A 26,678-nucleotide genomic window follows, 5' to 3' on the forward strand; every position below is an offset into this window, starting at 1 on the left:
AGAGAAAATGTTATTTTAAAACACTATTTCTCTCTCCTTTGGAATCTGTTCATTACCAAAACAGGTTAACTCGTTTTTGTTTGTTTTTTTTCCCCCTGGTTTGTTCACAAAAAAAAAAGGGCTGCAGATCAAACTTTTTTAAAATTCGATATATATTTTGTACGCTTTTTATTTTATTATGTATTGCTTCTTCCTGGTATCTCATCTGTGTCTGTGCTTACATCATTATTTTGAAATCTTTTACCTCTGTATCTCTATTTGAATAAACTAAGGTTAATAACGTGGTCATGAAAAAGTTATTTTAAATGGAATTAAAAAGACAGTATTCAGATCTGCCAGAGTTTCTATTATGAATAAAACAGCATCTCCCCCTGCCCACCATCATGACAGATGTGTGCCATAATCTGTACAAAATTATACAAGAGAAAAAAATCCCATGAAAATACTGAACATGAGAAAAACAGCCATGGGATGACTTCAGGGAAAAACAAATGGAGCATTATGGTTTTCATTTGATTTTATTGTATTGTATCAGTGGTTATATATCAGCAAAAGAAAAGGCACATAGCCTTTCCCTATTTGAGATAATAGGAATTTTGTGCAGTTTTGTGATCATTGTACATAATAAAATCAACATCTGAACCAGTTTCCATGGCTTTCTCTTTTGAATACATTTAAAAGCAATAAAATAAAATAAAATAAAACGTAGTGTACCATACAAACATTATTTTGGCATATCAATTTTCAAAATGCATGATTTTTAAGAGACCAATGAAGTCCAGTCATCTGTTACATTTCTATGGCATTCATTTTTTATATTCAATAAATCAGATTTTTTTTTTTTTTTTTTTTTTTTTAATGGTCAGAATAAAAAGTTAAAAATGGTTAGCCCAGAATGCAGTTTTAATTGTCAGTGTCCATGCTGGCTTTAAAAATGCAGATGTTACTCTAGAAACTAAAACTTCCTGACCTCACCAAGCAGTGGCATGTGAAAGACCATTATGCAAAAAAAATAAAAATAAGTCAAGACAATTTTGTCAAAGGAAACTTAGGCTTTTTTTTCTACAAAAATTATAATAAACATGTACCGTGTTTCAAGATAAAGATTTAAAAACCGTCATCTATTAAGAAACTTGCTATACAAAATAAAAAGATTTACACCGTCTGAGCTGCCAAAAAATGTATAAAAAAAAAAGTATAATTTTTCACATCAAACTATACAATTTATCAGTAGGTCCAAAAATACCTGGGCATAATATATCCCAAATAAACATATTCACCCTGTGTAAAAAATAAAATAAAAAGAATTATCATAACTATATGTAGCTATGATATTCTAATCGTATACAGTAACATCTACCTATTTTTTTCTTCTTTTACAAATAGATAAAAAGCACTGTTTAAAATGCTCCAAAATATTTGTGCAGAGTAATGCTGCAAAGACTGGATGAAAACAAGGCACATCCTCCCAGCTAGCAGCGGCAGATACCATCTTAATATTATTAGGAGATGAAATTAACTACTGGAGAAGAAAGGTCAGGGCAAGGTCCCAGAAGGTGATAACAGTCAGGGGAGACACAGGAGGTAAATGTTTCTGAGGTAAAGCTTTACACAGAGGTGGTAACTCTGCCACTAGCGTTATTGACCTCGTTTTTGTTGGAATCCAGCCCTTTAGCTGCCTTCATGTCGTTGCGTAAATTCTCCACGGTCTTCTTCATGGTCTTCAGCTCCCCGGGGTGCGGCGTGGCTCTCCTCAAAAGGGTTCCCTGGGGAAACGAAGATGACACGTCAGTCCTCGGATGATGCAGACACTTTCATCTGGTAAACTTCACACAGTAAAGCGACGGTAACAACACGTGGCACGTTTTCTATTTTAACCCTATGTTGCATTTATTCTCCATGCTGGCCATTTGATTTGGCTACGGTAAAAATAAATAAATAAATAAACAAACAACAAAAAAAAATACTGAATTACCTGTCACCTGCTAGTAAACCCCAAGATGGATTTTCTTGGTTAAAAGCAAGCAAATAAGTGGCACCTTAAATAAGCAGCCACTTGTTTTATGGAGTCACAAATACTCATTCACTTTTACAATCAGATTAATTTAAGTTTGATTGTATTTTTATTTGTATCTTTGAATAGCACATTACATTACAACAGACTTTTTTGTCCACTCTGCTGTATATTACTGCTGTATATTATTAGCCTAACAAAATATTTAAAATAAAAACAACAAATATAATTGTTTATTCGATCCAGGTCATCATATCTAAGGGGATTAACAGCCCTAGCTGGTCACTAACGTCATGTAAATTCCCCCAAACATCATTAATAACTCCAATAGGACAGATGGAAAAGATTAACTTGTTTGTTTGTTTTTTTGTTGTGACCATTTCGGCATGCACTCATGACATGCAACAAACAGGTTAACTGAATGCACTTTAGTATGGAACCTTAAGAGTTTTTTTTATAACACAGCAGGGCAATTCTCTTTTTAAAAAAATAAAATAAATAAATACATAAATAAAAGAATAACTTTTTCCTACAGCTCCAATATCCAGTCCATAACAATCCAATACACATGTATCAAATGTATAGTGGAATCCATCAGTTACGATCACCATAGTGTAAAACTTATTTGAGAGACGGTCCTAACGGAGGGGGATCTTCATACATATTTCAAACTGAAAAGGGCCGAGAGGATTCTCTGTTCACAAACCTCTTCCTCATCATCCTCGTCATCCTTCTCATCCTCCTGGAAGCGAATGGCACTGATCCTGTTCACTGCCCGATCGTTCCATGCCTCGTCCGACGTCTCATTAACCAAGCTTTCAAACGCGCCATAGCGAGCCAAGTTATCTGAGTGCAACAAGAAAAAAGCAGTTTTTACATGCAAGTGAGTGAATAAGCATCTTTTTTTACAAAATATCAAACAATCAGTTTATGTATGTTTAAGAAGCCGACTTACAAAATGAAAAGCACTAAACGGTTTAACTAACTTTGGAAATAAGAACAGGTGATTCACCTTATTTTCCATAACCCCCCCCCACACACACACACACACAGAAATGCTGTTAACACCTGCTGTACAGTAAGAATTTCCACACAGAGCCCACCCCTCATATAACATGCCATTAAGTTTATTAGCAGCTAGCAGGATTAGGCTTGTACTCGGAACAAATCTTTTGGTTTGGGGAAGGGGAGCTGGGAAATGTGTTTATTTTAATTCTTTTTTTGTCCCTCTACAGATTTACCCATCACGATTAGGAGTGCTGTGTAAGTGGCACCCAGTTGTGTTCACATCAACTGTCATATTCAATCTGCATTTGTTCAAGTATCATACCAGCCACAGTGTATGGCAATTCAAGAGCTGAAAAAGATCTTGTTATGCAGATTTAGCCCAAACTCTAGAGGACATTGGGTTTTCTTGTGTTGTTTCATCAAATAATGAAACCACTTTATGAATGTTATTTTATAAAATGTCAAACATTAAATAACATGTTAAAACCAGGCCTGAAAAGCAGCTCAGCACCTCCTCAGAACTGCCAACTTTATCAAGCAGGTAAAACCCTTAAAATAGCTCAAGACCCTTAGCATTGCATTTTATCTAAACTAGACTATAACAATAGAACAGTATGCAACTCCTACATACAACTGGAACCTTCACTAGTAGCCATTTAGCACGAAATATTGAAAATAGCTGAAAACAAAATATATATTTCATTGCTTTATATGTGAAGCAATGGCATCCTCATATGATGTCATCATGTGTTTGCATCTTTCATATATCCACATAAAGACTAGAAGTTTTTTTGTTGTTGTTTTTTTAATCTGTCACCATAGGTCAACATACATGAAAGGGTTAACCTTATCTAGAAAAAAATGAAGAGTATTTAGTTCTATTTAGTTTTGAAACGTTTTAATGTGGAAGCAAGTGGGAAAGGGAAAATATATATATATATATATATATATATATATATATTATATATATATATATATATATATATATATATATATATATATATCTCTCTATATATCTCTCTATATCTCTAAAAAAGGCCTACCATCACTAAATAGCCCTGTCGGTCACAAATAAAATTTTTAGAATTTTTAAGTTTGCATGGAGTTTGAGAAGTTACCCTGCAAAAAACAGATATGCATTATAAAACTGATACATAGATAGGAAACATAACATGGTACAATTGCACACAGTGACATAAATGTAATAAGGCCCAACGGGGCGTCAGTATACGTCAAATATATGGACTCATCAGCCCTCCAACCCCTGAGAAGTCTGTATATTCAACGTATACGGACGCCCTGAAGGGCCTTATGGCATTTATAATCCAGGTCAATCAAACACTGGATTTGGGGGAAAAAAAAAAAAAAGCATAAATCATGTTTAGGGCAAGTTTTATTTTTATTAAATATCCTTGCACCAATAAATTTGTCCCATTTATAACTTTGAACTACACACTAAGTTTAGCTGAGTAAAGTAGCTTTATTAGGACATGCAAAATAAAGTACATCTCTATTTTTGATATTGTGGACATTGCCATTGAAAAAAATACACCAGCAGGCGGAGATGAGACGGCACTGCACTATGTTTTTTAGTCTCGGACAGTGCAGACACTATTTGAGCAGAACAGACAGGATGAATAAAAACAAATACAACAACGTCTCGGATTTCAGTAATTTTTCAAGGTATGTGTCTGAGAGGGGTGGATAATGTGAAGAAGGGTCTTTGTGTTTTCCTGTAGCGTTTATAAACCGCTAAAAATACATTATTTTAAAGTGACAGTCGGGGTGACTTACTGTTTTTGTTTGCTATCTTCCAATTAATTTAATTGTTCTTCATTCAAACTGGCATGTCTATTTACTACTATGGGATTTTTTGCAGGTAATTGGTCTTTAAATTCTGTGAGGCAGTGCAGCAATTTAGAATATGTGACAAGGCTCCAACTGTCCGTATCCATCCAATATATGGGCAGCTGGAACCCTGCTCGACCAATCACATTGCTTGTTTCATGTTCCACTGCCAGCCCTGGATTATAAATATATATTTACACTGCATCACCATGAAATAGGTTAATGAAGTACCTTGTCTGTCTGGTTCAGAAGGCATCTGAGGAAGTAACACACAGGTCAGAACCTTTTCCCCTGTTTCAGTATCGACATCTGTCTGGAATGTAAGCAGCGGCTGGGACTGGTTTTCAGACAGCCAAAGAGCCTTCAGTTTCAGAGTTGTAAGGGACAATGGCAAATACGTCAACCTGTTATTAAATGGAAAGTCGAAATGCACTGAGTGCATGAATTATGCAACAGACAAAAACTTAAAAAGAAGGAAAAAGTTCATACTGAAAGCTGGGCAATTTAGTGTACATTTATTTCAATACTACGACCAAACAAACTAATCCCTCAACTTGACTTACTGGTGTACTATACTATAGGTTTGTAAATATAAAAACAACATTAAAACTTTTGCAATTACGTTGCGTGCTGATTTCAATGAACTATGCAGACGAAGCTAACTATTTAAGATAGGAGCATGCACTGCTGCCTAATGTGCTTTTATCTTTGCATCCTAATCTTTCTACTCTGATCGCTGCCAACATTTTTGGAATTTCCTGACTGGCATTTCTCTTTACATGAAAGCAGTTCCTACAGGAAGGGAGAGACAGACAGAATAACATTGAATTACAAATAGTTTTGCTAAACAGGAGATAACCATCACAAACAGAATTCATCAATTCTCAATGATTGTAATTGTAATTAAAAATATATATTTTTTTTTACATACTAAACTTACACTGAACAAGAATAGTCAATTAAATGTGACAGAACATCCTGCAAAGTTTACAATAAACCCATGTACTGTGTCCTGTGTTGTACATATATCGCATTGGTATACTTTTAAACAAACATATTGCCGAGACATCGTGGGTCATAAATCAGTGTTCGGCAGGATCACAAAGTAATTCCCTAGTTTATTTACCCATTATGTGTAAGGAAGAAAAAAAAAAAAGAGAGAGACTTGGAAATATTTGGAAAAAATGTAATTGCTGCGCTATTGACAATACGGCATTACAGCAAAGGTAAAGTTATATGTTTCTTGTAAACACAGCAGGGAGTTCTGTAACAAGCCCAATAGAAAACATCCTGTATTACAGTCAGAGTTTTAACTTCACAGGCTATTTATACAACAATGGATAAACACACACACACACACACATGTTCTGTAATAACCTTGTTGGTATACACTCTTATTTTAATTGTACTTCTATTATTATTTTGACTCATAGTGAAGACAGGGATTTACAGGCTGGCAAGAGCAGATGAGTGCTTAATTCAGGTGGCTGCAAGCACAGGCTTTACTCACCTGTTCCCAGCAACATCAAGTACATGCAATTCAGTGGCCTTGGAAATCTCAGCTGGAATTCGTGTTAATCGGTTTTCTCGTACACAGAAGACATTAAGACTAGAGCAGCCACCAATCTAAATGCAAATATCATAAAGCACTGTCAGATTATTGATTAATTGGGAAAACACAAGTTTATTAGAAGACAATTCTGGATTATGTGCATACCCATGACACCCATTTAAATGAAAATCGCATCTGCATGGAGGATACGTTTTTATTTCTGTTTTTCTTTTCAAATGTTCAGAAAATCTTTCCTATTTTAATGGGCATCGATTAGACAGGCTTAGAATTCAACTTTATGCTTAACCTTAGAAATTATTCACATACATATACAAGGAGGCTTGGATTTGAAGTCAAAACAAGAAATGTATCAAAAGATGGTGTATATAGTTATATATTTACATGTTAAATAAAAGCAGTAAACAGTATATTTTGGATGGAATTACTGCAAAAACAAATCTCCCTGAAAAATCCAAACTAAAAAATACTTGTTTAGTAATGCAAACAATCAACTAAAATGTAGTCTAAATTTGTATCTGTCCATATTATTGGTAAGCCACAGTTAAAACTGTGGACCTAATGGTGTTGTTAGTAATCTTTTAATCAGACACAAAGTTAGGCTTCCTGAGTGGAAGTAGCCCAGATACGGTATTATCAAATTAAAGAGACAGATAAGCTTGCCCGTTGTCTTGGGTGTGATTAAGATGATGCCTGCAAAAGGTTCTTCAGTGCATAAACACAGCACAATAACTTAGTTGTGTTATTTAACTGTTTCAAAAATGCAGACCGTTAGAGGTTTTAGAAAGACAGCACCACACAAAACGGAAGTTTGACTTGTTAGTGCTGAAAAGCTTAATATAAAATTACAATTCAAAAAGGTTTATTGTTCCACATTTAAATACCTCAATACTTTACAATAAGGCTCACACTAAGACCACATTTTACAGTTGAAAGGCAGCTGTATGGCAGCATGTAGAAGTACTGTATCTCTCAGTTTATTATCATTTTTATTACTCAACACAAAGCACTATTAAAAGAGTAAAATAAAAATTGATTTATTCTGTTCCACCACGGCTCTCTTGTTGCCAAGTTCCTCATTGAAAAAAGTCCTGAACCGAACTTTCCACTGAATTAAATAAAACAAGCATTATGCCCTAGCATGGTTTTGCTCCCAAGACTACAGAATATTCCACTCCACTGAACAGCAGTTTTGGACATGCTACAAGCACTGAGAGAAGCAACATGTAAGGTGCAGTGTAACACAAAGTGCAATAACGTAAAAAAAAAGACAGGATGCCCATCACAATCAATGCGGTTCTGGACTATGGTTATTTGGAATGACAGCAGTACATAATGCAATTGAATAGGTGTCTGAAAAGCACACACAACCCGGTTTCCGGCAGTTCCTTGCTGAGCAAAATAGCAGATCCAGAACAAGCCTGCATGCATGTAAGGGTTATGCAAAGGCAAAGACAAAACTCAGACTTACTCACAATGCTATAATTTTCATAATGTTCCAAGCAGCAAATATTTAAAAGTAAAAAGAAGGATTCACTTTTCCTTATTTAATACAAGAAAAGAAGCAAAAAGGATATATCAAATTTACAGCACAAAATACCTTAAATTTGCCAATAACTAAATTACATAAATGTATTTATTTTATTTATTTATTTTTAAATCAGGTTCAACATGAACTGCTACCCTGAGGTGTGATAAAAGTACCTAAACTCTGCCACACACAAAACCAAACCATCCTGGACAGATGGTAGCAAGTATGTTTCTAGTTTATCTCTGGACAGGAATTTAATCAGTAGGTAAAAAGACCTAGTGACTATGCAGAAGCTAAAGGTCATGCTGTATAAACCAGCAAAGTGCTGACACATTTGGGCCAACTGCTGAGTGCGTTTCAAGATGAATTCAGACTTGGGATAAATAGCATTCCTCCGTTTAATAACAAAAAACACTTGATGGGTTTGTAATCCACAGTTATTACTACAGTATATGTAAATTACCCGAGGAGCAGTTTTACATAGTTTGAAGTTGTGCAATTGCTTTTTGAGCAGCTACAAAGCAAAAGAAAACAGCTGCTGTCGAAACACAAAAATGATACAGGAGTTATAAGTTTTATAAGCTTGCACTGTACAAATCACTAGAATACAGTAAATACAGATCACTGTTAAGTGGATTATACCACATAGCTGACTTTTTTGTTTTGTTTTACATACCTCTTTTGGTAAACTCATTAATCTATTTCGGTCACAATTGAAATTTGACATTTTCCAAAGTTTCCCAATACTTCTCGGCAAACTCTGGGGGTGGAAAAAAAAATAGTCTTACTTAATCTGCAAAGTACATCATAATGGGATTTACACGGCTCATTGTACACAATAAGAAGAAGAAGAAGAAGAAGAACTATTAAATCAACAAAAATGTACATAAACAGCCATGAGAAGTAAGAAAATGTTTCTAAAGCCTTGGTCAGAGCTCATTTTAAGCATCACAGGCTCTCAGTATTTGGTAGCCATGAACATGAAATAGGAGGGTTTTCCATGCCAAAGCCGAGCACATTAATAAACAGCAGCAGTGCCATTACTTACAAGCAGCTGGTTTTCAGTGAGTACAAGCTCAGTGAGGTTCACACACTCTCCAATACTTTCAGGCAAGTGTGTCAGCCGGTTCTGGTCAGCCTTCAGGATTGAGAGCTGTTTTACTTTTCCTACACAAGACATAAGCACACAGGTAAATCGCACACAGATAAATCTCACAGAAATAAAAGTTTCTTTTTTTTTAAATGGACATTTCTAATCCAATGGATTGTTAAGAGATATTTTTATGGGAATATCCTTTAACTACAAACATCCATTCATTTACGTTCATGATACAGCATTACCTAGAATCGTGGATTATGGCGACTTCAGTCGTTACCTTGCACTGACATCGCTGCCGCAGCACCTGCCTGTGCCTTGCAAAGCCCTCGTTTGAAACATTGTTTTTTCAAAATTGGATGAAGGTCAATTCAGTTCAATGGATACTGTGTTTTGTGCAATAAGTCTTGGAACTAAAACAACAGGCATTTAGCTTTTGTATAAAAAGGGAAAATAATAAACTAAGCAGTTTTATTTTTTTAAGGGAGAGTTCCCAAGGATTTCAACTTCTACATAACATTTTGTTTATTTGTGCTTTTAAGAAGTGACATGAAATTATGTGAACACAGTTCAGGAAGATTGCTGTGGGTTTTATGGTGGATGTTATTTAATTACCACACTGCTTAACCCAACATGTGTCCTTTACAGGTAAACATTAAATTACAATGAAGGCATTAGCCAAAATAGATTGGTATGTCTTATTTCAACTAAACTAATGTTTATGGAAAACTGATTTTCTTAAAACATCACTTTTTTGTGTTTACATGATTAACGATATAAAATCTAATTAGAATTTAACTGTATACATGGATTGAAGTTTTTGGAAAATGCAGGATATTTTCACATGCAAAGTACTGTAGAAGCCTAAGTATGATTTGAAGACCGGACATTTCTGCGATAGAACGGAGACCAATCCAATAACTCGTGTTTTATCGAAGTGTCAGGTCTTAAATTCAAAGATTACTAACCTATACCTCTATTCAGATTCCCCACAATGTGCAATCAGCCTTTCCAACAGCATATCCTGTTCTATGTTACCAGTTTCTTTGCAGACATTATTTTAAATTCTCACGTCATTTTAAAGCTGGAGAACATTTGCTGCTTCACTATGGGCTATTAACAAATACATACAGACCTTAACAAATGTATTACTTTATCCCTAACTAGACAGATGTATGCAGACTGACTACAGATTATTATTATTTTTATTATTATTATTATTATAAGAGGGTCAAAGAGTGCACATGCACAGTATGAAACTTCAATAAGCTTTCCAAAAAGTGTGTTTACATGATAAACATTTTGTTAGTTTTTGGAATTTATTCAGAAATTTCTAGGTGCTGTTTTCCAAAAACTGACTATCAGAATATTCTGATACATTTTCTGTGTTTATATGACTTTTGATATCAGAATTAGTTTTCCGAGAAATATCGGAATTCTTATGCTCATATAAACGCGCTGACTGATTATTATAGATACAAATATCTCCATGGCTGCACTACATATTCAGATACATATGTAACAATGTGAAATCAAGTACAACATTTTCAGTGTTTCAGGGTTGAAAGAAAGGAATACATACCTATACCATCTGGTAAAACCTCTAATAGATTCTGGGATACAAAAAGATCAGTCAGGGAGCAGAGCCCACTGATCTCTTCGGGTAACCTTTCCAGTTTATTCTCAGACACATCCAAACACAGCAGGTTCTTCATACTCCCAATCTCCTGTTTTAATTAAAAAGGTAAAAGATTCATGTTCAGGCATGCAATGTGAATAATTTCCCTTAACTAAAGCGTCTGCTAAAGTGTCTGCTTTAAGCCATAAATACGTTTATAAAATGGAACACTCATGTACTTTCAGAATGTATTATTATTTAATTTTTTTACTAAGCAGGGTTTTCAGTGTTATTTTTTAGCTTTATGCAGATCACCATAAACAAGGCACCTCACATTGTTATTATGCTGTCTCTTTGGTACGGCCTAGAAGTCATTTGTGAAGTTTGCAAGTGTTGATCTTAAGCTCAGATAACAGCCAAGCAGTGTATTATATGTGCATGACCTATGCTCAGCCCAGAAGGGTGTAACAGTGTTCATTCAGAGTTCAGAGCTTATTGTTGGCCCTACTGTGATCTACCTCAATACTGTAAACCTACTGGAATAAAATGCCCCACTGTTGAGGATTTTAAAATGTTTACAGTCTTTATTCCAACCCAGACAGTAGGGGTATTTTATTTCACACCTACTTAGGCTTAATTGGTTTAGGATCTGCAATTATTAATACTACAGATATCCACATTGACACAAACACATAGACTAAGTACACATAGAATTAATCTAGCCTTTACATGCACTTATATGACCAGTGCAAATTCAGACCATGTGGGTTTGAATGAAACACTACTGACATTAGGGTTTGTGTGCATATTTCTTAGTGTTTCCATGCTTATGTATTGCCATAAACTAAATATTTGTTTACGAATGACCCACTTCTATAACATAATAGCCTGGTACACTCTACCACTCCAGTGACTTTTAAAGTTATTGGCACTATAAAACAGGATTTTACTTTAAGTGTGTTAAATTATTTTTTTTCTTTTTGGAAAAGTAACTTATTAATTTTCCGACTTTTCTCCCAATTTGGAATGTCCAGTTGTCATTCAACCTGGCTCACCATTGCAACCCCGAACTAACTCGGGAGAGACTTGCACTCGCGTCCTCCGAAATGAATGTTGTCAGCCGTCCACTTTTATTCGCTCTCAAGCCCGCCGTGCAGCCATATCCAGAAGGTACAGCGGTGGAGGACCATGCAGTTCTCAATTGCGTACAGGCCAGCCTGCAGGTAACCAGCCAGCCACAGGGGTCGTTGGTGCACGGTGAACCAAGGACTCCCCAGCCAGCGCTTGGCCAATTGTGCGCCGCCCCCTGGGAACTCCAGTCCACGGTCGACAGTGGCACAGCTTGAATTCGAACCAGCGATCTCCAAGCTATAGGGCACATCCTGCAATCCACCAGAGTGTGTTGCGCCACTCGGGAGCCCATTAATTTTTTATAAAAAAAAAAAAAAAACCTTACCATAGGCAAATCTGTTAATTGGTTTCCATCCAGCCAGAGATCCTTCAGGTTTAAAAGTGATCCAATCGTTTCTGGCTATAGAAGGGAAGTACGTTTTTAAAGTACATTAGTAACACTGAAGCAATAACTTATATTGCTGATTGCTTTAAATTGTCTGAAAAGTATATAAATTCAAACAAATACCCGATTACTTTAAAAAAAAAATGAAAGGCAAGGTCTAGTAAGGGATAAAAAAAAATAGTGTAAAATTCTAAATAAATAAATGCAGGGTTACAAACAATGCATCTACTCTATAAGCCAAAGCTCCATACCTAATGTAGTCACTGGACTAGATTCTCAGCTTCTTTAAAAAAAAAAAAAAAAAAAAAAAAAAAAGATCCAGCCTAACTCAAACTTCTTCAGAGATTTTAACTTAAAACTGGGATTAACAAATGGCACTTAGTTTGTCAGTCTTATTAATGCAACAGTAAATTAATGACGCACCAAGTTATAAAGCTCATTGTTTCCTAGATCAAGCTCTTCTAGTTTGTGAAGTTGGGCCAGTGACCTAAAATAAAAAATTAAAAAAATAACAATTATTGCTTTATCTTAATAAAGGGTGGTAAATTTAAAATGGACCATTTAGTTCACAAGTATTGTTACAGAAAAAAAGATATATTTATAGAGATATATAAACTTATATTTGTATTAAACATTTCACAACTAGGTAGTATGGACATACAAAAATATGCATGGTGCTCAAAATACTGACATCAGTGTCCTTTTTGAGAGATACTTAAATATGTGGTACCTAGTAAATTTACATATTCCCTAACTGTTGGCTACCAGTTCTTGGTTTAAAAAAAACACACACACACACACACACACACACACACACACACACACACACACACACACACACACACACACACACACACACACACACACACACACACACACACACACACACACACACACACACACACACACACACACACACACACACACACAATTTAGAAATCATTACTTTTACTTTATTGTTCATTTTGAATAAATATAAAATTAAATATAAAATTAAGCTGGGGGGGGGGGGGGGAGGGGGGACCATATATTTAAGATACTCACACTGGTACCATGTGTCACAGTTCTCCAAGAGGGAAAATTCCAGGGAGATTAAATTACGAAGACTGAAAAAAAAAAAAAGAATGTAAAAAAACCAAAAAACAAGTAATGAATGGTACAGTGATAAGCTGCATCATGCACGTACAGTCTGCATGTACTTATTACAGTCTAAAACTAGAATCCACAAAAGGCAGGTTATTTAATGTTGCACATCATTGCAATTACACCAACTGACACACAACTAGATCGACCAAGTGTGCACTGTCCAGCATTGCAGATTTCTCTATTTTGTCACAATACGCTGCACACGTACTCAAGATGGGGTTGTTCGGTTAGAATCCACTTGATTAATTTAATTTTAATTTAATAACTTCACATATTTTGTTGATAGTATACTTATCAGACATCACCCATTTTGCCAATATATAGTTTTTCTACTACACAACTTTCAACACAGTGTTCTCTGCATTTCAGTTCAAGTTAGAAATGGGGCTAAAGTAGAGTCTCTAAAAAACCTTTCGTGAGCTTGTATAACCAATTGCACATAGAGGCTGCTACTTTGTGTGTGTGTGTGTATGTGTGTGTGTGTGAGATCACCATCTTCAGCCTTTTTCAGTCCACTGCTGGATGAAGGCCTCCCCAAGATTCTGCTGCATCCCTCATCCACGTTGCTCCAGCGTGTTTCCTAATTCAAGTCATGTTCAATAAATATACCCAATGGGAACAAGCTTGAACATATACAGACGATCCTCGACTTACGACGCTTTGACTTAGTACTCTTTTGCATGGTTACCCTGCTTTGACTTTCCGATATCAATACGGCACTTACGACATAGCAAGATACAAGCCATGCACCATGTGCTCATGCTCGGTGTCCGAACTGCAGTATCTGTTGTGATCGCCTTGACTCAGTCTAGCTTTGCTTTTTTGTTTTATTATTATTTATGCATGTAATACTTATTTTGTGGAATTTATTTGCCCTTAATGTCTGATAAGAGCAACTGACTCAAAACGAAGCCTAAGCTGTGAACTCTGTCACATGATGAGGGGCTTAACTTCAGGCGATCGTATTTCCTGCTAGGAGTACCACATACATACAATGAATACGTCATTGGAAAGCCCCTAGTCTGTACTTTTAAACAAGCCATATAGATGCCTGAGTAATATGCGCATAGTTAAATAAATATTTGCATGATTACAATATAACGGGTCATTTTTGTAAAAATGACAAAGAGTCTGGCCAAAGAGTCAGGAACGTAACCCCAATTTATAACATTGTTCCTATGGGGAAATGTGCTTCGACTTACGACTTCCAACGTAACTTTCAGGAACCAATTGTGTCGTAAGTACAAGGACTGCCTGTAAAAAATTTTATATATATGTGTGTGTGTGTGTGCGCGCGTAATAAAATAAACATGAACTACAGTAAAATAGTTCACAACATCTTCATGACCGTTGAGACATTTCAACAATTAATGAGGCACTGGACAGAAAATAAATAAAATCAAAAATGTTGTAATGTTCAGATTTGATATTAATGAAGTTGAAACTTGTACCAGTGCCAAAAACGCTGCACAGATTGCATCGTTATTAGAAATACCATGAATACAAAAATAGCTTATGCAAGTTTAAACAGGAATAGTGGGATCACAGTCCCTAATTATTTGGTTTAAAGGACAATTAAATAAACCAGGAAGTACCAGCAAACTTAACATACGCAAACACATTTAATGCTCCTCTATTCTTGTATGTACTGTACAACAAGCTGTAATTCAACAAGTAAATATTTAAATGTGATCCTATAGGGCACTACACACAAAACTTAATGTTTTAATAATTGGTTTTAATTATGTGTTGAATTCATAATTATTTAAATTACAATTAAGTCACTGTTCATATAATATATAATATATATATATAATATATATTATATATATAATATAGTATATATATATATATATATATATATCATATCAAGCATTCTTTAATAAATTATAGGATGCATCCTACATTATGTAAGCAAGATGGTTCACAGAAAGTGTTAAGAACAATTCTAACTGGAAAGATTTTTTTTCAGGCTTATAAAAAGCGCCGAAAGGTTTCACGTTTTACAAAATATTTAGTAAGGTCATTGTATGTACAGGTTGAGGTCACTTTTTTCCCATGTACTGCTATTATAATAAAATAAGGACGAGTGGGATTATTAAAAAAGAAATAAATAATAATAATAATAATAATATAATAATTTCAGTTAAAACTAAACCTCAATGCATATTCATTATCAAAGCACTCACTGCCTTCTTTATAACCACACATTTTCATCTCAATCTCATCTCCTTCTAATACTGTATCAAACGTGTCTCTGGTTATTTCTGCAGTCTACAGTCCAACCTGTAACCTAACTTAAAAAGGTCAAAGTTAGCTTATATGCATCATGTTTTAACAATAAAAATAAAATAATTAAAATAAATATTTCACAGCCCGCATTTTGCCCACATTTTTTTTTTTCTTTCACAATGTTCAACACTGGCCATTTGAGTCCTTTGCAAGTTTATTAGATAATTTTCTCATGTCCTTTAAATCTTTTTAGCAGTCCCTTAAAAAAAAGTGACTGAGCCTTCCAGCGGTAATTTCAGGCTACAGCTGCTTCCCATTTCTCTAGCCTGCTTTACAGTAAGTAGGAAATAAAACTGAGTAAATGCAAATCTCCTATAAATGCAACGTAGGAGCATTTTCAGGGATTAACTGAAGAGGTGCAGTGATCAGATGAAATTCATAGAAATGTGGTTTATGACTATAAATAAATATCCTCTACTGTCGGATGAACAAATTACAGAGCTCTCTGCAATGCCGTCATCAACTGACCTTGGGACAGAGATGCTGTCACTTTACTATAGGCAGCAAATACGACCACCAGTAAATGGTATGCACAAATCAGAAGGCAGGTTGGGGTCCACTGGGCAGTGGGTAATAGAGGGGAAATGGGGGGTGCTGACAGAAGTTAATCCATCATGATTCTGAATGGAAGACGTAAAACAACGGCCCAAATCTGCAAAGTAGTGGCCATCATGAAAATTAAAACAATGCATGATAGTTACTGGAAATTATTTCCCAATGAAATACAATTTTTGCAAAGCACTGAACACTCCCATGCCCTAAGAAAAGAGCAATTCAATAGCAGGGCCTGTGCTGCAGCAAAATCAAAGACGCGTATTGACAGGTACAGTTTTGTAAGCAGTCCAAGGGCAGAAAATAAAGCAGGATGTTAAAACATAGATTTTGTTCCTAGAATTGTAATTCATCAATTCCTTTGGACAGACTATGTATGTGTTTACAGTTTGTTATGAAAGCAAGTCTGTGATAATCATCTGCATCTATAGTTCTATATTCAATGTTTGTGTAAAAATACAATTTTAGATGTAAACATTAGAGCCAGAGAATGCGCTGCCACACAACAAACACTACCCCTTTTATAAACAGCCCTAGAAGTATTCATAGGACCAAATCTTACTTGTTTAAAAAAAGAGTATACTTAAAAAACAAAACAAAGAGGAAAACCATCCCCACTGTCTCTACAATGTGTTGCAATATTTACCTCAGTGAAAATGTGAACAGTGTCTTGATAAAAACAGCTAATGCAATATAGTGACATACACCTTATTCACTCTGTCTGTTTTGAGTGCAACATGTTTTGCTTTTAAAATTCTTTGGTTTTGTGGCCTGGTACTGCAACTTTTTATCACTAAACCGCAAAGGGGATGTTGTGGTCATGCTGACTGTAGGTCAATCAGTTCCCTATAGGCCTCCCTAATAATTCTCATTATCATAATCTTAGCTCTACTGTTACAGTACATGACTTTCAGGCTTTTACTACATCACCAAGGTAACCCACAGATGAGCATGGTTTTAAAATATGACTAAATGGGACACAACAAGTGTAACATTACCTCTAATCCATAATCTACTTAACAAGCAAACAAACAAAAAAATCCTTGTAAATGATTCTCTTGCAGCAGGCATACAGTGCACCTGTGCACTGAACTGGTGAAAGATTCATTTAGAATCATTTAGATTGACAATTACAGGAATACATGAAAAACACCATCAGAATAATTTATTTTTAACCAGACCACAGCCAGCAATAGCAAGGCAATGGACACAATGTTATAGTGCGCAGCGGTCCTGATACGCCAACACACAGGCGCACACAAATACCACATGGTACTCAAACAACAACATGTTGCCAGTAGGATGCCTTTTCGCAGACATTTTATTTAACATTTTCTAAAACATGTGAACGAATGGGGATTGTTGAAAGTGTAATCTAGCTTTTCAAGCTTAAACAGAGTACAGGCTTCCTTATACTGTGCTGTTGACCAGGTAACATGGATGACAGTACCACTGCAAACTAATCATACAACCAATTGCACAGCTTGTGCACTGAGCCACACTTCAACACTGGACAGTGGAGCTTAAAAAGTTTAGTAAGCTGCCAGCCCTTTCTTTCTTTTTTTCCCTTTAATTAAAATGTAAGTGCATTTTTTAGGTGCTTAAAAACAAAAAGAAAACACAGCATGTTGACTTTTAATCTCTGCAAAGCAAAAAACTGTTCTCAGCAGCAGCTTTTGATCTTATTATTGTATAGCTTGTGGAAAAGCAACCTGCATGCCACACATTCTACAAACAAATGTGATTCTTCTTTACAGTAAAGTAAAACGGCAATCTTAGAGAAGGCTTTACAGGAAAAAAATAAATAAAACACAGCATGGCTTAATTTTGTTACCCTCAACTATTGATTGTTCAGCTGTAAGTGTTTTAGTGTTTACAGTACGTCTCATATTCAGTAGCCCCAGCAGAAGTAATGTACTTTCTGGACCCTGGAACTGGCTAATTCACCTGCTTGTGCATATCAGAGCTTGAATTTCATTTTTGTGTGCTGGGGGGATTTCCCAGCTGTTAATCACTGCGAGACACAGCACTCTCCATTAATGGCAGGTTTTACAAGCAACGAATTCAGTCACATGTTCATTATTTTCACTCGCTACCATTCCAAAATAATTCCACTCTTCTGATTTACCTCTCGAACTTATCTTTTGCTTCACCTTATCCACCAGCATTTTTAATATCATCAAGTAGACGTGATAAAAGGATCTTGCGATGTATCAAAAAAGCGGCAATACAAACCAAGAACACTACTTAGTCAGCTGACTCCTCCCTAACCTCCTCCTGCTTAGTGCAGGAAATACCGTTACATTTAACTTCTATTACATTATTTTGGAAAGGGTTACACACGAGTACGCTGAAAGGACACAAAACATTTTTGGTGATTCAAATTCAAATTTACATTTTTTTGACACGCACCCGAAATTCACATTCTGGCCCAAACCCAACCCACTTTTGCGGGTCACCTGCGGGTACTTCTTGATCCAATGTAGTACTCTAATCCGAATGCAACACTGCCTCTAGTGGATATAAAAAATACCACAGGGGAAAAGGTTAACGGTTACACTCTGGTGTACCAGATGTGTTGGGAGGGTAGACGTGACTCGGAGCTCTATTGAGGCCACAGCGGTGCCTTAAACCTTGTTTTCAAAAGTCACCACAACGTGCTAAAATCTAAGTAAGAAGATACTCTGACATTTGAGGCCCATACAAAGTATCTCCTTTTAAGTGTAAAAGGCACAGTTTACAGTTTAGTAAGTGAACAATTTTACAAATCCTGGCTATGTCTAGATCAGGGGTTGGTAATCTGCTGAAGTCCTGGTCTTTATCCAGCCATTTCCCCAATTAAACTAAACACTGAAAATAAAACTATACCTAAAAAGCCTGCAATGGAATGGCAATCACATCTGGCTTATTAATATGATTTCAGCAGCTGCCAACTAAGCCTGACATTAAAGGATCAAGATCACTGTCCTGCCTCCATCACTGGAGGACATCCACCAACCTGTGTTACCTCATTACCTTCTGATGAAGGGGGTCAACACATCTACAGCTTCCTAATCACATCTAGTTCTTTACTGGTCCTTTAAAACAACCATTCCAATTTAACCAGCAGTGAATAATGTGCTCTTCAGTTCAGACTGAAGGAGCCAAAACTAGCTTGCTAAAATAAATCAGGTCACCAAAACAAATTGCTCAGGTCCCAACATTTAACCTTTTTTTTTTTTTTTTTTAATGCATATTTAAATGATCATCACACAACAACAGTAGCAGAAAAATTACAACAGATATTTCTGTATACACAGTAGCAGTCCTTAAAGAGGCTTTCACTTATTTGTGGCAATGCTTGAGAAATACGGTAAAACTGGAACCCGACACAGATAACAAAGGATTACTACACTTTAGAGTTGTGAAGTTATTGAAATGAAAACTGAGCTAAAGTATAACCAACTTCCCCCATCAAAATAACGCACATTAAAACAAAGCAACACAGAATAGATATTGGTACTTACTTTCCAATGTTATCTGGAAGAGCCTGCAATGAAATATCATTGATGGAGAGACATGTTAAATTCCGTAATTCTGGGAAACTTTCGGGCAACCTGCAAAGAAATATTAAGGCTAAATCAGATTGCAGTAGAAACAAATAGAAAGGTGACACATATTATAAAGATTGGTGGCATTTAGACCGGAACTTATCTTGAATCTTGAGTTAATCTTTTTTTTCTTTTTTTTAGTTTTGCTACTTAGTCATTCCTGGTGGTTTTCCTCAGGCGGCTGTTTTGAGCCCAGAGATTTCTACGCTCTAGAACGGTAATTTGGGCAGCATACTAGAGATCACATTTTCTTACTCTTCCATACAAACTTGGGTAACAGCTGTATGCAATTCACACTCATTTTCTGTTTAAAAAGTGCCTTCAGTTTTAGTAGTATGATATCACTTTGAAAGAGGAAAAACACATTTTAGTTTTCAGGGGACAGAGCTTGGCAGCACCATGAGGCCCAGCAATCAGGTGTCAAAAAAGCCCATATCTGTGCTGAAGCTATGACCTGGACATGCATGTCGATTGCAAATCAAAGCACTGACCTAATGAACGGTCTTGCAGAGTGACACAACAATCCACCATAGAATGATGTAAATCCTGAACGACTTCTGGAAAGTTTACAAATCACACCAACACAATCACAATATCCCCTAAATGCCTCCTCCTTTCGGAAACATAAAATGCAGGATATGTTGGTTTATGTCTTTGCACAATCTTAGTATTCAACTGTGTGTCTTCAAACTTTCACAATTTCTTCCGACTCCTTTTAACTTTAAATAAATCACCCTCCCACTTATTTTAGCTCATTCAGGGCATTCAACAGTAGTTTCCAATTTGTTGGCAAATGGTCTGTACGGTCACTTTTAAGGTGAGGCTCTATCCATACAGACAAACGTGTCAGTTACGATATTATTAGATCACTCATCTACTGCCAACATGTGACATGGTTTGTCATGCTTACTGAAAAAGCATTAACTGGAAGAGAGCTCTCAAAACCGTCACAGGCATCAAGTTAATCCAAGACGACAACCAGTGGGCCCCTTCATAATAATTGCACAGTACCTAAAACGCTAATTTGTTGTACAAAATCAAGAGCTTGTCGGATTATAGCTAAATGCCATCCAAAATGAATATAGGAGGCTAAGTTCAAAGTTCGGTGAAGTTTGGTGCAAAACCAAGGAAGTTATTGTCTTCACCAGACTGATGGAAGAACACGACCAGCCCAGAATGTTCCCTGTTTTTTTAATGAGGACCATAAAAAAAAGCATTGTTTTAAGCGTTTAAGTAACCATCTGTGACGGAAAGATGAGTTCTGGTGATGAATCTTCCACCCGACCTGTGAGGGCGCTAAAGAACGGGAGGAGAAGTATCTGGAAGGGCTGGCCTGACAGTTCGTTTCCGGGTCAGGGAAGTGGGTCAGCCTGGAGAGGAGCGCGACTCTGTTGTAAGACCGTATTGATTTGAAAGGTAAACGAGAGGCAGCTGCAAGTAATAAGGCAGCTGCAACTGTTTATCTCGATATCATGCAGGATTACATATAGGGGCCAGGGTAACGCTGATCTTCTCCTTCGTTTGGGTTAACGTTAGGAGAGAAGGACTGAGAGAGGAACTCTCAGAGTATTTGTGAAGAGTGTTGTACGTGCTGTGTGTTATTTTCTGTCTGTCTGTAATTGTCTGTCTTTGTCGCACTAATAGACAGTTAACGCACATCTCCGGAGCTGTCGAAAGGAGAGCACTAGCCGGAGCACCACTGCACTGAGCACCTGCACGTTTTCAATCACCCAGGACTGGTGACCGTACCGTTGTTTGTGTTCGGGACTGTGCCCTTGTTTTCATTATCCCCGTGCTTTACACATTGTTGTGTATTGCCGGGGATTTATTATTTTTGACGGTCGCCAGACCTGGAAAAGAGCAATAAAGCACTTATTCACTGAATCACTGTTGTCTGTTCATCACTCCTGCACCGCATCACCGCGACATCTGTTCCCCTTACCAACCACTTTGCCACACGATCCTAGTGATTGTTTTATTTTACCAATATACCACATTAATTATGAGGCAAGTGATAGTGTTCAACACTGCATACCTAATTAATACTTTATTAGACATGTGTGTGCTCCCTGGTTTTCTTTGACTTGTCTCTTTGAGGTCTGCAATCTGAGCTTCGTCAGAACTGCTGGGATTAGTTTAGCATGCTTTAGTTTTTTTCTGTCAACACGTGTGACTGGAAACACAAATTAGCCATTCCACCTACCCATACACATTGGTGTTTGGCAGAAGAAAATGCAGCCCGACCTGTTTTTAAGGAAAGGTTGTTCTTGTTTTGTTTTACAGTGTAAATTAGTTTTAAATTGTCTTCGTTTTCAAAAAGACAGTAAAATTACCTTGTCAAGGGGTTACCGCTAAAATCTGCTACTTGAAGAGCTTTACAGTATGAAATGCTTTCTGGAATATCCATAATATCTGCAAAGAAAAAAATGCATGTTATTCTGCATAAATTTTTTTTTAAAAAAGCTGACCAACAAAACGTATTTCTTAAATATCTACTGTATGTAAAGTTGCTTTGTTGTTTTACCACTATTACACATTCAGAAACAAAATGCACATCAAAGCATTGCTTTTTTTTAAATCATGCATAATTAGAGCAAATCAGAACTGCTGATGTGGAGAACTGGCAAAGGATAACTCCATGGTGTTAAAAAAAAAAGTAGGCTGAACTTGAGCTCTTTTTAAATACTGCATTGGCCCTCATTGCACAAATCTGTAAATGTGAGTGCAAGATGATGTTAATGTCAAGAGCTGAGGGGAGGAGCACATTGTGTCCAACAGTTCCATTACCTAAATAACTAACTAAATAAATACATTAGGGCTGTCTGTCTCAGTTATCATGGCTTTAATCGTATATTTAATTGATACAATTGTGGCATCCATCTCATTCAAATTTGTTTTATTACTTACAATAATAATAATAATAATAATAATAATAATATCATAAAAACTCTGTTTTCTTATTTCTGGATTCATTTTCTTGGCCTCTCTTTGTGGTTTTATATTTATCTACACAGAAAAAATCTAGCATTTGCTGTTAAATTGTTTGAACCAACTGATCAATCACAACGGAGTCAGTTTATTACTCACATACCGCATTTCAAATTAAACTGTTTATTTTCTTATCAGTTTCCTTTAAAGGGGTATTAAATTATGTTTTTAAATCTTAAAATATCTAAATAAAACAAAGCATTCACCGAGTAATGATTTTATATGTTCCTTAACTGTAAACAATATATTTTAAAATAAACTTGAAATAAAATGAAGTCAGTAGCTATCCACTTTGCAACAGCATTGGTTATACAGGGTGTCCTACTGAAAGTGGCCCAGTAAGTATTACCACGTACAAATAAATAATAAATACATAATGGAACAGGCACAAACATGTACAGGAATCCTCATTATTCCAAACTGGCTTTATACAGGAATGTCACACCCAACGTGAATATGGGCTGAATGCCAACCTCTAACTGAAATACTGACGGGACTATTTTGAAGTGGGACATCCTGTATTGTATTGACATGACGTCGCTTGATTCACAGGCTTGCAGAGATCCTGAATTAAAAAGAAAGATACTCCGTCGAAAACCGACGGGTTTCATTTGTTGTTTTGCTGTTGCTGCTTGTAGCAGCAGAACTATTAGAAAGTGTACTTTGAGAAGTGAAGGCGTGTTTACAGCATGCAGGAGGTACAGCAGACTAGATGCATTCTGTGATGCTGGAACTAACAGATACAAGTAACAGTCTTTATCTAATGAACTGTCAAAGTTTGAAAAAAATAAAATAAATAAATCCCATTCATAAGTCCTTCACTTTTAGTGCTTTGCTCCATAATGCAATTCCGTAATTAACTTGTATTCAAACGACGACAGCACTCACTGCATTGCCTGCACTGGAGTATAATAAAAAAGTGCTGCAGGGAATGAATTACTGTATGTTGAGAGGGTCAAGACAGAGGGCCATTAACAAGTGTCAAAAAAAACATTAATGCGTTAATCATTAATTGACAGCCCTAAAATACACAGACAAAATAAACCTGTTTACTCACCATTCCTAGATACATCAAGTTCAACTAGCTGCATAAAGTTGGCTATTTCTGGAGGGAGGCGCTGGATTTCATTGTCACTTAGTCCAAGTTTGCGTAACTTTATTAGTTGGAAAAATGGCTGTAAAGCAAAAAAAAAAAAAGATTTTTTTTTTTTTAAATAAAAAACAATTAAATAAAAGTAAAAATGCACTTGATTTAAGTAAAATGTACTCTCTTGTAAATCAATGTAGGGCCTACTTCCTCCTCATTCTTGTAGATTAAGCCTTATTATGCCCATTCAATCCACATTTAATTGTGCCCAGTAGATAATGTACAATTGCACTGGGATGCTATTCATGAAGTGAATAATCATTTTAACTGTAATAAATACTTTGTATAGATAGAACACCCTGAGATCTAATGGATGTTTTGGCAACAGGAATTCTAATTATTGCAGGGTTTTTTTGTTTTTTTTTAGCACAAGTAGTATTTCTCTTACTGGACTCAAGACTTATGAATGGTAGTGAACATATACACAATTAACAGTCCCTACGGAAATCAATGCAAAAATCTCCTAAAATCTGCAAAGAGAAAAATTTATATATATATATATATATATATATATATATATATATATATATATATATATATATATATATATATATATATATTGCAAAGAATGTGTCCAATTCTGAAGCAAATACTTTTCAATGAAAAATTGTGTTAATGTGAAATAATAAATAAGAAAAAGCAAGTCGCAGTTAGTTTAGTAAGCAATAACCCACGACAGGGTGTGCTGGAAGACACAGGCCTATCTTACACATGCCTGGGTGTGCTGTGAGGCATAAGGCTGTCTGGGGCCAAGACATGCACACACCATGGAGTTAGTTACTGTGCTTATAAGATGGCTCTATTTATTTTATAAAAACAAACCAAAACAATATAAGATTTTAAACTAAGTTTTACTGAAACCCAAGGTTTTACAGGAACTATCATCGTGGCCGAAGCGATCGAGATTTTGAGGTTTTAAGGAAATGAAAGGCGATTTGCCACTAGCCATGAATAAGACCATTTTTAGTGCATGGTCACAACATTTAATTTATCAAAGCCATTTTATAATTTTACTTACTTACTTACTTGAGGCTGTATGGCATAAATAATATGTTGTTTCCCCGCATTGAATCCCGCCACACCACTCACTACGCTACTTTAGCCACTAAAGAAAAGTGAGCAGGGGCTCATTGCACATTCTTCAGGAAGGCCTAATTAAGACTATACTTCAGCTGAAATTCATGATTACTGCAATCTGACCTTAAATATGGCATGATCGTCTACACAATTCCTTGCTTAAATAGACTGAATGATGATTAAAAAATGACAATAAATCAGAACAACAAAAATAGAAGAAATGAATTTTGGGCAGTGGACTTGGAACCATTTTGAAATGTTGCAAATACTTAAGACCTAAAATTGCCGACCTAAAGTTGCACACCTTAGAATATTCTTCCAGCGGTAGGTGGGGTGCATAGGCATACAAATTATAAAAATAAGTTTTAATTGTGCACTGTGCAAAAGACATAGTACAAAAAGTGTGATGATGCAAAGCTCTGGAACAATTTGTTTGTTTGTTTGGTTTTTTAAAACATTATGGAAAAAAGGGACACTTAAACAGAAAAATATACCCTTGTTTTTTTTTTTTTTTTTTTTTGGGGGGGGGGGGGGGGGGGGGGGGGTCCCTTCAGGTTACTGCGCAGCTTTCAAAAAGTTATCAGGTTACCAGAAGTTATCTACTACTTTTGTGAAAATGGTCAGACATGTCAAGCCAATCCAGACATTTCTGTCAGTGTAGGAACATGCGTTGGTAACATCATAAAACTCCTCAGGATACCCCAGAATAGCAGTGTATATTAAAGAGAAACAGCAATTAAAAAAAAAGGCTTTACTGACCCACTTTACCAGTGGGGCATTCAATCTGCATTGTATAAAATGTAAAGACTAATATATTGATAACAATGCCAGCAAGTCGGTGAAAGAAACACCCACATTTCAAAGAAAAGCGCCCATTTGTGTTTACAAAAAGTCTGGTCAGCTTTGTAAAAGGAAACAACCATGAAACACAAAAACTGGTAACTGATACATCGAGTCCAACCCCTGCATTCAGGCTCAACTTTCATCCCTTTGTGTAAACATACAGAAGAGAACTGGTCTTCGTAGTAGTTATGAGAAATAGAAAAATACTCAAACTCGATTGAATAATCAGAATACAAAATGTGCATGAAATACACAATGAGGAAATGAAGAAAGAATCAAAAGGCTTGTTTGTTTATTTGGTTAATTTCAGGGCTTTTTTTTTTTTTTTTTTTTTTTTTTTAACCCTTCAGAAAGAATGAAAATAGCCTCATCGACAATCTTTGAAACCTTGGGATTAGCAAATCATACAGAGCATAATGATACATTTTGATTTAGAATTAGCATGGCCCTTTGAAACATACAGTATCATTATAAATAACTGCCATGAAAACACACTTCAATTAATGGCATTAAAGAGATTACACATCACTTCAAATTACACTATATGCAGTATAACGACCTGATGCATTTCAGGTTCTCACCATTACCTCTAGTTGAAAGGAGAACAGTGGACTACTGTACTGTGCTTTGTGCAGTGCTGGGTGACATCCCAACTGCCAAAAAGGGAGGCATTAACAGTATTCACTGGCCTGGCAAACATTCCCCCACTTAATCCATTGTCCATTTTGATTTCCTACTTGTCTGCTGTTTGTTTTTATTCTGGTCAAACATGACAACATATAATGTTTGTACGGTGATGTTGAATATTCATATTCTCAAGACCATGTTACGGGAGTTCATGC

The 26,678-nt window shown here is 35.9% G+C and overlaps 1 protein-coding gene across 1 annotated transcript in view; it reads right to left on the bottom strand.

Annotated features, from left to right (window-relative positions):
* Positions 1 to 206: 206 nt before the first annotated feature.
* Positions 207 to 26,678, bottom strand: part of LOC121316850 (leucine-rich repeat-containing protein 1-like) — a 32,808-nt gene continuing 6,336 nt past the window's right edge. The window contains exons 2-14 of the mRNA XM_041252126.1: positions 23,827 to 23,944; positions 22,115 to 22,193; positions 19,698 to 19,787; positions 13,242 to 13,307; positions 12,625 to 12,688; positions 12,142 to 12,216; positions 10,650 to 10,794; positions 9,020 to 9,138; positions 8,648 to 8,731; positions 6,381 to 6,496; positions 5,102 to 5,274; positions 2,721 to 2,860; positions 207 to 1,766 (exon numbers count right to left, since the gene is read on the bottom strand). Of these exons, the coding sequence (XP_041108060.1) occupies positions 1,608 to 1,766; positions 2,721 to 2,860; positions 5,102 to 5,274; positions 6,381 to 6,496; positions 8,648 to 8,731; positions 9,020 to 9,138; positions 10,650 to 10,794; positions 12,142 to 12,216; positions 12,625 to 12,688; positions 13,242 to 13,307; positions 19,698 to 19,787; positions 22,115 to 22,193; positions 23,827 to 23,944 (1,428 nt within the window). The 3' untranslated portion in view covers positions 207 to 1,607. The remainder of the gene's footprint in view (positions 1,767 to 2,720; positions 2,861 to 5,101; positions 5,275 to 6,380; positions 6,497 to 8,647; positions 8,732 to 9,019; positions 9,139 to 10,649; positions 10,795 to 12,141; positions 12,217 to 12,624; positions 12,689 to 13,241; positions 13,308 to 19,697; positions 19,788 to 22,114; positions 22,194 to 23,826; positions 23,945 to 26,678) is intronic.

Source organism: Polyodon spathula, chromosome 6 (genome assembly GCF_017654505.1).
Source record: "Polyodon spathula isolate WHYD16114869_AA chromosome 6, ASM1765450v1, whole genome shotgun sequence".
Lineage (NCBI taxonomy): Eukaryota > Metazoa > Chordata > Actinopteri > Acipenseriformes > Polyodontidae > Polyodon > Polyodon spathula.